A 14,697-nucleotide genomic window follows, 5' to 3' on the forward strand; every position below is an offset into this window, starting at 1 on the left:
ACCTATTTTAAATTAGAGACAATTAAATGCCAGGTATAAGGATTATGAGTTATTTCAAATAAGTTAAAATGTTCAATAATTTCTTCTTTGTTTTGCTTCTTTGTCTGTTTTAAGCTCAATGTAACATCTTGAAATCCAGGATTTAAATCTAATACCTTCTTGAAATCTTCCAAAGCCTCATCAAAATATCCCAGCCTATACAGTATCAACCCTCTGTTGTAATATGGAACTTCAAAATTGGGTTGGACTTCTATGGCAGATGTGTAGTCATCCATGGCTTCATAAAAATCAACCCTGAAGTACTTGATTTGCCCCCTGTTGTTATACGCAGTAGCCAAATCCTCAGGACTGCATTTGCGGATCTCAAAGGTCCCGCTTGTTAACAAGAGGGGAGGGAAAGTGCTCTCTGCTCTAACAGTCTCTGGGTCAGCGAATGGGTGCCGGGGAAGGGAACACCCCGGCTGTCCCAGGCCAGCGCCCCACACCAGAGATGCGCTCCCTGTACCACCCTCGCCTTGGACTCAGACAAGCTGAACGACCCACCCGAGCTCTGGTGGCCGAGGGCCCCCAGGCTGCCCCCCACCCTGGGGCGGAACCTTGATTCTACTTTTTAATATGTCATGGCATATCCTCCTTAAAAGAACAAACATATAATTTAATGTAGTATAATTTGGAGTAGTATAATTTGGAGCCTTTGAAGGAAAATGAAGATTTGAGAGAGGCATTAAGAAAGTAAAAGGACAAATTACTTTTCTAGTTAATGTCTTTCAGAATAATTTTCCATAAGCCAATTGCTTTTGTACTTTTAAACATTCTGTAGTTTGAATCTATAGTATTTAAAGTATTGTAAGGTACACTTGCAGTTACATGGGCCATATGAACGCTTAATGATAAGTAATTTGATTGTTTTCAGTTACTATTTGGTTTATAGAGATGGCAAATGTCAACTTGTTTCCTTTTTTTCCTTAGCCACCATCAAAGAATAGACGAGAGAGAACAGAACTCAAGCCTGATTTCTTTGATCCAGCTTCAATTATGGATGAATCAGTAGGTTCAATTTAAGTGTACCCCAGGATTGCAAAATCGAAAGTATAGGCAATCCTAAGTTTGAGGTTGAAGAGCTGAGACAGCACATTGAGAATGGATGAAAACAATTGGGCATGAGAAAAAGAAGCAGGATTTCAGTGGGGGAGAAGGTGGTGCAGTGGTGGTGACAGATTATAAGTGCCTTTGAATCCCTAGCAGACTGGAACTTGAATGTAAAGGAATTTGGACTTTTCTTGTAGGCTCAGGTTTCCCATTAAAGGATTTCAAATGAGTGAATAGCATGATCAGAATTTGCATTTCAGAAAGATTTCCCTGTCATTTATGGATGGGTAGGATGAATTGGGATAATTGTAATAAGAAGTCATGGTGAAAAATAATGAGAACTTGAACCAAGGCTTTGGTAATAAAGAGAACAGGATTAAGATATCTAGGATGAAGAATCAGTTATCCCCCTCTAAGGCATAATTGATTATTATTAGGTTTTGTCAGTTCTTTTCCCTAAGTATCTCTCATATCAGTCCACTCGGCCACATTCTCCCTGACAATGCCTTAGTTCAGGTTCTCAATTTTCACCTTCAAATTGCAGTAGCTTTTAAACAGATCTTGCTGTCTTCACCCTACTCCCAAGCATCCTTTATGGCTCTGCTGGAGTCATCTTTCTAAAATGCAAATCTGATTCTTTCACTTAGTTTTAAGTTGTTTACTAATTTCCCCCATTGCCTATAAGAAAAAATTCTAGCTCTTCAGCCTGTCAAACAAAAGCCTTTCATGATTTGGTTCCTCTGCCACCTTAATCTCTTTCATGATTTGGTTCCTCTTAATCTCTTAATCTTAATCTCTTAATCTCTTTTAATCTCTCTTAATCCTCTTAATCTCTTAATCTCTTTCATGATTTGGTTCCTCTGCCACCTTAATCTTGGCCTTTTCCTTGTACTCCAGTCATACCAAATCTTGTACTCCAGTCATACCAAATCTTGTAGTTTCTTGTACTCCAGTCATACCAAATCTTGTAGTTCCTCAAATACACTGCTTTTTCACAATTATGTGGCTTTGTATAAGCTTATCTCTCTGCCAAGAATGCCCCCTTTCCTCTCAGTGCACTCCTTCTTTAATACCAGCTGTAACATTACCTATGGAGTTTTTGCTGATCTCTCTAGATAAATACTTTATTTTCAGTTCCAAAACACTTTGTGTGTGCTTTTATTGTGGTAATTACCAGAGTAGTGTAATGAGATAGGATATTACATGTCCAGGTCCCTCAATAGACTGAATTCCTCTGGATGGGGACAATTTTGTGCATCTTGAGTTCTGCCTTCCATAGCAGGTGCTTAGTCTTATTTGTCAAATGAATAAATCATTTAATTGCCCTTCCATCTCACTTTTTAGTGTCTACCCATTTATGCTCTTTCCTGTTAACATTTGCGATCCATCCTCTGAGTCCTTCTATATATGCCCTAATTTCTGCTATTCCCTCCTTGTCCTCCCCATCTCATATTCTGCTTTGATAGCTCTTGGAAATATTTTGAAAACGTAACTCAAATTAACATGTTAATAAGGCCACTTACTTGACCCAAAGGAAGCAGTTTTGTCGAGCAGCAGCTAGAGAAATCTTTGAATTGGCATGTTGCCTTGGGATCCTTTAAACCAGTGTTTCTCAAATTCTAATGTGCATATGAATAATCTGGAGATCTTGTTAAAATGACTGCCTCAGTAGGTCTGTAGTATGGCCTGAGATTCTGCATTTCTAGCAAGTGCTGTTGATGCATAAGATCCACAGACCATACTTTGAATAGCAAGACTTTAAATCATAGCATATTGGTGACCCTCCTACACATAAGTCTGTAGTTTGAGTCCATATTGAAGTATATGATTTTTCTGGTAACCTAAGCATATGTATCTTCACAATTTGTTAAAACATGAAGGCAGTGATTGTGATGAGGGATAAAAGAGCTAGACTCTTTTCAAGCAGATGTGATGAATTGCATTCATTAAACAATTTATCGAGCTGGAAGTTGGTGCTAAAATGAACAAGATATTCTCCCAGTCCTCAAGGAGGTTATATTCTTGTGTACCTTGAATGGAAAGAATGGAAGCTAGTATTTGAAATGGAAAGGGCAGAAGCTAGTGTTTGAGAGCTTATGTGTCTGTCCAACTTGAATGTGCTAGGCACTAATTATTTTGATCTCTCAGCAACCTTGAAGAGAAGTGATAGGATTCCTTCCCACTTTTACAATTAACCAAACTAAGACTGAAGAGGTGGTTCAGTGACTCAGTTTCATAACTAGCATCTTGAGTAGTATTTGGATCTCAGTTCTTTTTTATTTGAAATTCTCATGCTGTCTCTGCTGTTGTACTTCCTGAAACAAAAATCAGACCTCATTTGGAAGAAACACCAAAAAAAGTAATTTAGAAATTGAAATGGTTAACTGTAGTAAAAATTGATAATGGCAGTAGAGGTCTCCATAATTTTTTCATCTGTATCTGAAGTCAGGAGAATTTTAACCATTTGTTTGCCTAGTCCATTACTAGATTTGCAGAAAATTGTTCTTCAGATTACTGAAATAATGAAACAGCAATGTAAAATGTGTATATATCTATTTTTGACTCTTAACCTTTAGAGAAAACTATAATCTGAGGCCAAAGATGGGGATCTAACAATTATTTGTCAATAATGGCAACTTTGTGGCAGTCCTGTGTTTATTTAACATGTTAGGATAATCAGAGCTTTATTTATTCTTAATTTATAGTAGTTTAGCAGTTCAGTTGCTTCTGCTACTAAGATTAGGAAAATATGCACATGTGCCTATACCTGTAGTTTTATAATATTACCACATGATGGCAGCACTCTGTCATATAACTGAGTGCTCAATAATTTTAAAGGTTCAGGTATCTTTAGAAGTCTTTAAAAATATGTTTGGTCAAAGTTAATATTAGTTTTTTTTTTAGTATACATTAAAATTTACCCCATATCTCAACAATAACTTTAAAAATGGAATAATGGAAATTTTTTAATGTAAAAAAATCTGTGTTTACCTTTATACAGTAGCCTATACCTGTTTTTACTCGTCTATAAGTGAATCATCAAAACAATAGTAAAATTGAGACTTACATCCTTTTATGCCAAGTTCTGAGATTCTCTGATTCTAAGTGAAATAACTCAAAGTACCCATTTATAGATACTTGAGGTTATTACTAAATAAATTCTAATATCTTTTCACACCATTCAGGAGTGGTAGTATAATATCTCTGAGCAGATTGTTTTTCAGTTGCATATATATATGTTTCTAGATTTGTAATGTAAGTTTCACATCTGGAAACAAAGTAGGTTCATCCCATTGTGATAATGATCATTTCCTGCTACTAGTGGGCCAGTATTGCCACATCACACACACACATTGACTTGTTTATTAATGTTAATTAACATCAGAAACAGATGTGGTTCGTGTTAGCACAGAAAGAATAAGTATTACTGATGTTGGTGCTTCTCCTGCATTGAAATTTTCTTATTAGGATTATCCATAGTATAAAATTGGTAAATGCCACACTCTACAATAAGAATGGCTAATTAAGATTTTATCCTTTTTTAATAACCAGACCTTCCCTTACCCAGAGTCACATCATGTAGGTGTCTTTGGTAGAAACATTCTAATTACTCAAACTCTGGCTCTGACTGGCAAAGGGGAGAACTTGGAGGCTTTTGAGGGGTCAGGGAGGTGACAGAGGGTGAGTGGTGGTGGGAGTTATGGTAGATGACAGGTAAGAATTGAGGTATATTAATCCTGTTGGTTCCTATTACTGGGGATTCAAAACACTTCCCTTGATAATTCATTACAAAGATGTTGCAGTCAGGTACTTGTTTTTTGATCTGAACACCTCACTTCCTTCAGATAAAAACAATTTGAGTTCCATGACTTTTGTTAAAGTGAGATATTACTTACAAGTAAAAATCCTTTGTGATCCCAGTCTCAGCTCATTACCTCCATCTTTAATATCAGTTCTTATTGGCTCATTATAGTATTTTATTATATTACTTATTTTGTTATAGTAAGTGCTGAAATTTTAATTAACCAGCCTAACTTAGTATATTCAGCTAAAAGTTATGTCTCCCATTCTTGTTTAATGAGCAAGGGGGAGTTGTCTCATTATCTGCTTTTACTTTTAGTTAGATTTTAGCTTATATCCTTTTCCAACTGGAATGAGTAGAAAAGCATCATTATACGTCATTTTGCCCAGATTTCACCTTACTTATTTGATTTCTTAAAATTTGTGGTTCTGTTTATTCACTCAGACCAGATTTTCTAAAGAAAGCTTCCTATTTTCTACAAACTTGTATTGTTCTTGAATATTTTTGGTCTGCATGTTCAAATGCCTTTTCAAAATCCAGGCTTACTTCAGAGTGCAAATGACCAAGTTTATAAAGCTTCCTTAAACACTTTCCAGTGAACCTGTGCCATAAGTATATGTCAGGAAGCACATTCATTCATTCATTTGGCAAATGTTGAGTGCCTCTGTTCAGGGCATTATTTAGTCATTAGGGGTGTATATAAACATAAGTAAGACAAATGGCTCCTGCTCTTAGGAAGCTCACTCTGTAGAAATCTTTTCTCAGTTATATTTGTAAGGTGTAAGTAGCATCCTCATTAGTCCTGATTTTATTATTTAATTATTGATGGCCAATTTAGTTCTAGAATTACATATCTGAAGAGAGGGAAAGTTTTCAAAGTGCTAGTATTAGCATGTTATTGAAATTAATATTAACCAAGTATTAAATATGTTTTTGTGTTTTTAATGTAATAGTTACAGATATATTTTGCAAAGAAATGGCTATTTTAACGAGTTTTTTTTTCCTCTCTCTCATTAGGTTCTTGGGGTGTCAATGTTTTAATACCAATACACAATTAAATCTGTGGTGAAGTCATTTCCTAAGTGGAAGAGGAAATTTTAAAATAAAGTGTGGTAGATACAGTGAAATTCTGTACAGATTTTTCTCTAAGGAGAATGAGACACGCTTATGCTTACCAAGATGAAGTGCATTGAGGGGCAGTTTTGTTTGCCTGAAAAAGTAAAGGACAAGTAAACAATTTGATGATAAGCTACAGTTTTTCTTAGAAAGTAAATATTTTATTTATGCGCTGTTAGTTGGCTTTTGAATCAATTATTTCATGCTTTTAAAAAAAATATAATAATCTGAAGAGGTATTCGGTACCAATATGAATCCTCTCACATTTATTTACTAGGTGTACTAAATAATGATTATTTCTGCTGGATTTCTGTTTACATCCAAGAAATAAAGCTAAGGAAGAATTTATTCCCCTCACCCCAAAATTACAGGATAGAACTTTTTTAGCATTCTCAATTTAAATGCTAAAAACATGAATCAACAAAATTTTGTTTTAAATATTCTAATTGTGGAGAAAAGTAAACTTCTAAGCAGAACTTTTACAATTTTTTCATCTAAAATGTATTTTAAGATATTTTTAAAATCCAAGAGCTTCTCTATACTTTTCGGAAATACGCAGTTGTAGTGAACTGCCAGAAGGTAACCAGTCTCAAACATGCTTATCCCATTATCATCCCTGAAAGTTTGCTTGTCCTTTAAGATCAAAATGTAATGTTGTGATATTCCTTCCAGTAGTGCCACTGCATTTTGTCTCCAGATAAAAGAAGCTTATGTAGTATGTTTGCAGAAAAATTCTAAACAAAAATTATACAGCTTATTAGAGTGTGGGAATAGGGATCTAAATTTTAAATAAAATTATATATATATATAAATTGGTGCTGATTTTATAATTGCGCAGTTTGTTTAGTTTTTTCTTACTTTTAAATTCCAACTTAAAATTATGAGGTTTCAGAAATATATTGAAAGTTTAACAATGTTTAAAAATAGAAAAGCATGAGTGTTCATGCTTTAAAATGATTTTTAAATTTGTATTTTATATTGTTTTATCTATCTGTCTTTGCAAGCAGTCTTCAGGTTAAAGATACTTCTAACAGGTTACAGTACATTTCCTCTGTTTGTAAATTAGATGGGATAATAGAATTCATAACCCATAATATTCTTTGAAAGCTAAGCTTTAAACTTCATTTTCTGTCCTTTCACAAGTAAATTAGTTTAAAACAGAAAGTGGCTACTTGCCATTTTGACATCAACTCATTTTGCGATGCTTAGGCAGCTAGACATCATTTAAAACAAAATATTAACTTATATTACATGTGTATCTATCGTCAGTCATCTCTCAGTTCTTGAGGTATATTATTTTAATCATTCCATGCCTTAATATGCTTGCAATACAAGAATATCTTCAGATGGGTGAATACCAAAAGGCTTTCAGTTTTTTAGAGTAAAAAATCAACAAGCATTGGGCTGTGGTAGCCAAAAACCATAGGTTAGCTAAAAGATCATGATAACATGCAATTTTGTTAAATCATGTTTAATAACAAATGGAACCAGACTTGTCTAACAAATTTTCCATTGACAAATATTGTTATGTGCAAAAGTATTGCCTATGTTGTTTTTCATGCCACTGCATTTACTAGAACTGCTGAGAGGACTGTATATATGATTTTAAACCTAAGTTGATTTTTTTTCTCACTCTTGAAAGGAGTACTTCTTTGTGAAAGCAGTTCTTACAGCTTTGTTTTCAACCAGCTAAAAATGTTTTATATATTACTCTAACCTGTTGTCCTCCACATTCTATTGTCCTAATTGTACTGTTTTCTGATTTGTATTTATGTCTTGAGACAGTAACTTTTTGAATAAAAATAAACCTACAATATGTTGTATGTTTTTTTTTGTAATTAATGGGGGAGGGTGGCTATAAATGGTTTAGAAATTATGTTATGTCATTAACATGTTTAAGTAGAAATAATTTATAGAAAATATCACCATTTTATATTTTAATAAATCATATGCATTTTAAAATGAGACTAAATCCTAGTTGGATTAGCACTTTAAAATAGAAACTTGTGACCATTATTACTTTACTCTATCTGAAATGGGTTAAACACCCTTTCAAATATCTGTATTGTTCATTCAGGATACATATGTATGCCTACTATGTGCTAGCATGTGTTAGAGATCTAACAGTGAACAAGACAGACAAGGTCCCTCCCTCATAGATCTAGTGGGGAGGACAAATAAAGAAAATAATTAAACTTGTAATAACTTAGGAAGGAAACTAGCAGGGTGTGCCGAGCTAGAGAATGAGTATGTGTGTGTAAAGCACAGATAAGGGGCTCAGGGAGTGGAGGTGAATGAAAGCCAACATGAAAAATAATTTACTAATCAAGTTCCTAAAGATTCTGATCAACATATTCATAAGGTTTGCATTGTACTCTTAAAAAACGATTCATGTCAGTATAACACGAGCACATTGGTCACTTTGGGCTACTTTGTAGGTCATATTATAAGACCAGTTTTCTGTCATTGGTGATACAGACCTGGACATATTACATGATAGCTAATAACTGGGTACTGTTTAAAGCTGCTTACATGTAATAATACCTCATTAAGCCTCACAAGAATAGGTGATATATGTTAACTCCTCTTTTACAAATGTGGAGGTGGTGAGGAAAATGAGGCAAAGATGGGTTAAAATAACTTGGGCAAAGTTATATAGCTAGTAAGGGATGGTTAGTAAGCCTAGGCAGTCAGGCTGGATAGTCCATTAACCACTAAACTTGATTAGTCAGTAATATTACTGTGGCATTAAGTCCTAAGAAGCTTTGAACTGTTTGATACATAGAGTAACGAAGATAACTGCATGAAGATAACATAGTATATTCATTGTACCATGGTGAGAAAATGGAGCATCTTTAAGGATGCTGTAGAATTGAGTGGTGTGAATAAATATTGTCCTTAGTATGCTACCCAACTGGCTTCTATAAAGAGGGTATAAATTAAATGTGAGCCCATCAAGAGTTACTATAACATAAGTTTTTATAAGTTGGAGGGCTGGGGAAGGAGAGTAGGACAACCCAGAAGAGATGTCTTCAGTATGCTGCCATAAGAGGAACCTACAAGGATTCATATGGATGAGTACCAGGTCATATATAGGTGATTCTGGTAGCTGTAAAGATTCAGCCAAAGAAAATAAGCCAATGAAGCATGAGACTTGGTCATAAGGAAACTAGATGGTGAAGTTCATTGAATACATACCACTTCAGGTCAACTAATTGTATTGACTGTTCACTGTGTGCCTGACCTTGTGTTAGTTGCTAAGCAGCCAAAGATCAATAAGTCCAGACTGTCCTTTCAAGTTGCTCACAGTTCCACTGAGGTTCAGGATGCAGAGACAAAATTAACAAAATGGAGTCAGTTCAATGTTGGGCATTTACTAGGTGTTATGGGAACACAGAGGAGGGACTCTTAACAGTGGATGTGCTCAGGAAGCCTTCCTGTAAGGCTGAGCAGTGAAGTTGAAATTTTTTCCCAGCATTTTATAATGAAATTTTTCACACAAACAGCAAAGTTGAAAGAATTTTACAATGAACACATTTTACTATACTTAATCACGGTCATCTACCAATCCATCTCATTTTAAAGATGTATTTCAAAGAAAATTTCAAATGTGGGTACGCTACCTTTTAAATACTTAAGCATACCTATCACTAAGTTTAATATTTGTTTACCTTTTTTTCTTTTGATAAAAAATTTATGTACAGTGAAGTACACAACTTTATTTGCTGAGTTTTGACAAATGCTTACAGCTGCTTACTCAAACCCCTATCAAAGATATTGAACGTTAACTATCAACCCAGAAAGTTTCTTTATGCTTAGCGACTGCTTCCATCTCTCCTACAGAGGCAACAACTGTTCTGTTTCTTTCTGCCATAGATTAAATTTGGCTGTTACAGAACTTCATGCAAATGGAAACATACAGTATATATTCTGTTCATGTATGTTTACTTTCAAAAAACTGCATAATGTTTTTTGAGATTTATCAGTGTTGTATCAATGGTTTATTCCTTTTTATTCCTAAGTAGTATTCTATTACAAGGATAATACCACAGTTTATCTGTTCACTAGTTGATGGACATTTGGGTTTTTCTGCTTTTTGGCTATTAGGAATAAAGCTGCTACTTGGGGTTGAATTTTAAAGAAAAGGGGGCAGAGTGACCAAAGTTGAGAATTCTAGGCAAAGCAGACAGTATGAAGGACCATCATGGATGTAAGAACTGTTCAGTAACTGATAAGGGGTTTGTGGGACAAGACTGAAAGATACTCATGTCAGCCTCAAAAATGGAAAAAGGTCTTTCAAAACCAGATATCTTTGGTAACCTAAGTGTATTAGTTTTGTATGCGATGTTCTCAGAATTGGCCAGTATCCAAAACAGTGACAGGGTGCCTTTAAATGAGTCATGATAAATTAATTGGTTTACTAATATGACTCAGTTATTATTAGGCCTTAGTCTGCCATTGAGGAAAATAATACTATTTCTTTTTATAGTTTTTATAGTTTATTAGTTGTGTAGCTGTATCAATAATGAGCAACAAATTTCTGTAAAGAAATTTCCTCAATTGAAGTCAGTTCTGGGCTGAAAATGCAAAAAGAAAATAAAGGTTAGCTACAGTAAGTTTACCTTACTGTTTCTTACTTGGTCTTATTTGCCCTCTGTCATATTAACTTTAGGATATGCTTGAGATTGTGAACCTTTTGCAAGTTTGCTTTTTTTTTTACTGAATGTTTCTTTTATTTGTGACTATGCTTTTAAAGATGCATTTAACTGTCACATTAAAAAAAAGTTCATATACAATACAAAAATACCAAAAACAAAACCAAACCCTACAACACAGAGAATCAAGTGTATGTAGTCAGAGATTCCATGAAATGTTTGAAAATGCATTTTCCTTCCATTTTTCTAAAATGTGCTTTTGAGAGGCCATTTGTCAATACATATACACTTAAAATAAGCCAAATTATTCTATTATTAAGAAGGTTCAATTGAAATTGGATTTCACAAGTTAGTAACTTAAATGCTTTGACATAGTGGTGGTTTGTATTTTAAAAGAAACAGCTTCTTTGTGATTTACCTCAAGTTCTGGTGGAAATGTTTGGAGGAACTAGCTAATAACAGAAACCAACAGAAGCACATTCAAAATACTGATTTACTTTGATAGCAAATGCTCCTTCTTTGAAGACTAATGAAGGTAAACAAGACCCATTAAGGTAAGTGAGCTATTTCAAATGCTCAACAGTTTACATAAAATTTCAAAAAAAAAGTTTATTTTTAAAGAGTAAGCCTCTGTATCCACTAATAGCAATGCAATACCTAGTTTATGATGACTTGAAACAAAAAAAATGCCCATAGGAAAAAAAAAATGTGTTTTACATTGATATAAATTTACTTTCAGTCAATAGCCAGTAACATTCTCCTCCCAATACAATACTCCCCTTCCATAAGGCTGTTCTGGGAGCCAGACAGTTTAGGTAATGAGTGAGTCAAGAGAGCAACTGCTTGCATTTTGAACCAGGTTAAATAGGCAATAACTTTTTGCTTCCCTCTTAATGTGCTAATAATTGTGTCTAAAAAAGTATGCAATTCTTAAAAAGGTACCATTTCTGATTTCTTTATTGTCTGTAACCTTTGGAAACTAATCACATGAAACTACAAAACTAGCAAATGTCTTGAAATCTGTATATAAAACATAAACTACCTCTAATTTCAAACTCTCATTTATTAGTGTACCACTCAATCTTAAAAAAAGAAAGACAGCTCCAAAGATAATATTATACCATTCTTTAAAAAAGGAAACTGTTCCTTTTAACTTTACACCCACCCCCACACCCCAATCTCAAAACACATCATTTAATTGTCTTGGTCATGGACATTTCCAAGGTGAGATTTTATATTTTGCTCCCATAGCTTCTGGTTATCAGAAAACCCATGCTTTCCTTTGTTGAAGGAGTTTCGTCCTGCTGATACTGGTGTATCCCTTCCAGTATTCTTCATCCTCATCTTTGGTTCTGGAGGCATTTCCTCTGGCTCACCATCTTCATTAAAATCTGCTGCTACTGAAAGGGTTTTTGGAGCAAGAGTTGGAACAGTTTCTTTAGGCTTACTTGATCCAAGTTTGATGGATGTGACTGATGCTTGCTTTGTCATCTGACTACCTATGGCAAACCCAAACTTGGAGATCTTTGTAGGCTTTGTTGGGAGGTCACCAGCTACTTCTTCAGCTGATCGCTTCTCAGCGTTGCGACTGGAACTTTCCCCTCCCGTACTCCGACGGTTCCAGCTTGCTGCGGCTTCTCAGGCCTCCTCTCCTGCCTTCCCCGTCCGCCATTTTTCCCTCCGCCCGCAAGTTAGCTTTTAAATGATGTTACAATAGTTACAGCCAAATTATAATTAACTTTTAAGAAATAATAACTTACATTTTTGTTGGGTGTTTATTGCATGCTAAACAGTATTCTAAGTGCTGTACTGGTGTTACTTAATTCTCACAACAAACATTGCTGTTGCCACATTTTACCAATAAGGAAACTGATGCACAGTTTAAATTAACTTGCCTAAGGGAACATAACACGTAAGTAATGATGTCTAGATTTGAACCCAGGCCATCTGACCCCATAGTCCATGCTCTTAACTACTACTCTTCATCATCCCACTATCAAATGTACCCATCTACTTGCATCTGTATCCTTACATTCTGTACTTCTTTACTGTTACAGTGGCTAGATTGTCCCTGTTTCTAAGGCACTGCAGTTATCCCCACACTCATCTCCTTTGCATTATTAGTTTTCCCCTCAACTGTGTCATTTCTAATAAGCTATGAACAGCTCCCATCTTCAAAATGAAACAAACAAACCAAACATTCTCTTGACGAAAAATCCCCCTTTAGGCACTGCCCCATTTCTCTCCTTTCCCTGTCTTGACTTCCTCTTCTCCCGTTCTATTTCTTATTAGAGCAGTTGTAGGTTTACAGAAACATCCTGCAGAAAGTACAGTTCTCATAAGCCTCCCTCTCACACACAGTTTACGCTCTTAATATTTTGCATTAGTGTTGTACCTTTGTTACGATATTAGAATCATGCTATTAACTTCAGCCCACTGTATACATTAGGGCTCTCGCTTTGTGTTGTACAATTCTATGGGTTTTTGTATGTGTGTGTGGTAACTTACACACAACCTAAGGTTTTCCTTTTTTTTCCCTTTTTGAATATACAATTCACTGGTGTTAATTGCATTTCAAAGTTGTGCCTCCATCCACATCATCTTATGAAAACTTCTCTGTCACACCAAATAGAAACGCCATACCAATTAAATATTAACTCCCCATTCCCCTCCCCCAGTCTTCCCCTGGTAACCTGTATACTAGTTTCTGAATTTATGAATATGCATATTCTGCTTATTTCATGTGAGATCATACAGTACTTATCCTTTTGTGTCTGGTGTATTTCACTCAACATGATGCCTTCAAGGTTCATCCATGTAACATGCATCAGAACTTTATTCCTGTTTATGGCCAAATACTATTCCATTGTGTGTATATACCACATGTTATTTATCCATTCATCTATTGATGGACACTCCAGTTGCTCCCACCTTTTGTCAATTGGGAATAAACCCTGCTTTCAATTCTTTTGTGTATATACCTAGAAGTGGGATTGCCAGGTCATATGGTCATTCTATACTTAACTTTCTTTTTCTTTTTAATGCAATTTTATTGAGATATATTCACATAACATACAGTCTTTCAAAGTGTACAATCAGTTGTTCATAGTTGTGCATTGATCACCACAATCAATCTTTGGACATTTTAATTACTCCAAAAAATAAAATAAAAATTAGAATAAAAAAGAACATCCAAAATACACTTAACTGTCTAAGGAATCACCATAATGTTTTCCACAGTGGCTGCATCATTTTACATTCCCACTAACAGTGAATGAGCAATCCTATTTCTCCACATCCTCTCCAAAACTTGATATTTTCAATTTAACAGTAGCCATTCTAGTGGGTTTCAGATGGTGTCTTGTGGTTTTGATTTGCATTTCCCTGATAGCTAATGACATTGAACATCTTTTCATGTGCCTTTTGTCCATTTGTTTATCTTGTTTGGAAAAATGTCTATTCGAGTCCTTTGCCCAGTTTTTTTAAAAATTGGAGTTTGATAGTTCTAGCTCCTATATTAAGGCATTTGCTCCATTTTGATTTGATTTTTGTATATCATGTGAGGTGGGGGGGGTCCTCTTTTTTTTTCCCCCTCACAGATGGAGAGCCAGTTATCCCAGCACCATTTCTTAAAGAGATTATTCTTTCCCAATTGAGTGGTCTTTGCCACCTTGTCAACAAGTTAGCTATAAATGTAAGGGTTGATTTCTGAGCTCTCAATTCAATTCCATTGATCTATATGTTTGTCCTTGTTCCAGTACCATGCTGTTTTGGTTACCATGGCTTTGGAATAAGTTGTAAGACTGGGAAATATGAGTCCTCGAACTTCATTCTTCTTTTTCAAGATGGCTTTAGCTGTTTGGGACCACTTACCCTTCCATGTAAATTTGATGATTGGCTTTTCCATTTCTGCAAAGAATGTTGTTGGAATTTTGATTGGGATTGCATTGAATCTATAAATTGCTTTGGGTAGGATTGACATCTTAATGATATTTAGTCTCCCAGTCCATGAAGATGAATGTCCTTCCATTTATT

General features: G+C 35.0%; 2 protein-coding genes and 1 pseudogene across 6 annotated transcripts in view; 1 reads left to right on the top strand and 2 right to left on the bottom strand.

Annotated features, from left to right (window-relative positions):
• STAG2 (stromal antigen 2) overlaps positions 1 to 7,821 on the top strand; it is a 221,514-nt gene extending 213,693 nt beyond the window's left edge. For all 5 annotated transcript variants that reach the window (XM_037822197.1, XM_037822201.1, XM_037822198.1 and 2 more), the window contains 2 exons: positions 970 to 1,047; positions 5,909 to 7,821. In XM_037822197.1, coding sequence (XP_037678125.1) covers positions 970 to 1,047; positions 5,909 to 5,932 — 102 coding nt within the window. In that variant the 3' untranslated portion in view covers positions 5,933 to 7,821. The remainder of the gene's footprint in view (positions 1 to 969; positions 1,048 to 5,908) is intronic.
• Positions 73 to 876, bottom strand: LOC119523274 (annotated as a pseudogene).
• Positions 7,822 to 11,783: 3,962 nt separating the features above from the next.
• LOC119522396 (PEST proteolytic signal-containing nuclear protein-like) lies at positions 11,784 to 12,619 on the bottom strand. The gene is made up of 2 exons (XM_037820900.1): positions 12,558 to 12,619; positions 11,784 to 12,271 (listed from the first exon to the last, which is right to left on the bottom strand). The coding sequence occupies exons 1-2, from the start codon at positions 12,617 to 12,619 to the stop codon at positions 11,857 to 11,859; spliced, it is 477 nt and encodes a 158-aa protein (XP_037676828.1). The 3' UTR covers positions 11,784 to 11,856.
• Between the last annotated feature and the right edge of the window lie 2,078 nt (positions 12,620 to 14,697).

The sequence above is a fragment of the Choloepus didactylus genome, chromosome X (assembly GCF_015220235.1).
Source record: "Choloepus didactylus isolate mChoDid1 chromosome X, mChoDid1.pri, whole genome shotgun sequence".
NCBI lineage: Eukaryota > Metazoa > Chordata > Mammalia > Pilosa > Megalonychidae > Choloepus > Choloepus didactylus.

Bases quoted from the DNA above. Each gene is read 5' to 3' on its own strand.
- LOC119522396 (XM_037820900.1), bottom strand. From the start codon at position 12,619: ATGGGGTCAGATGGCCTGGGTTCAAATCTAGACATCATTACTTACGTG. The intron at 12,272-12,557 runs GCAAGTTAATTT...GAACCGTCGGAG, and splicing joins TACGTGTTATGTTCCCTTAG to TACGGGAGGGGAAAGTTCCA.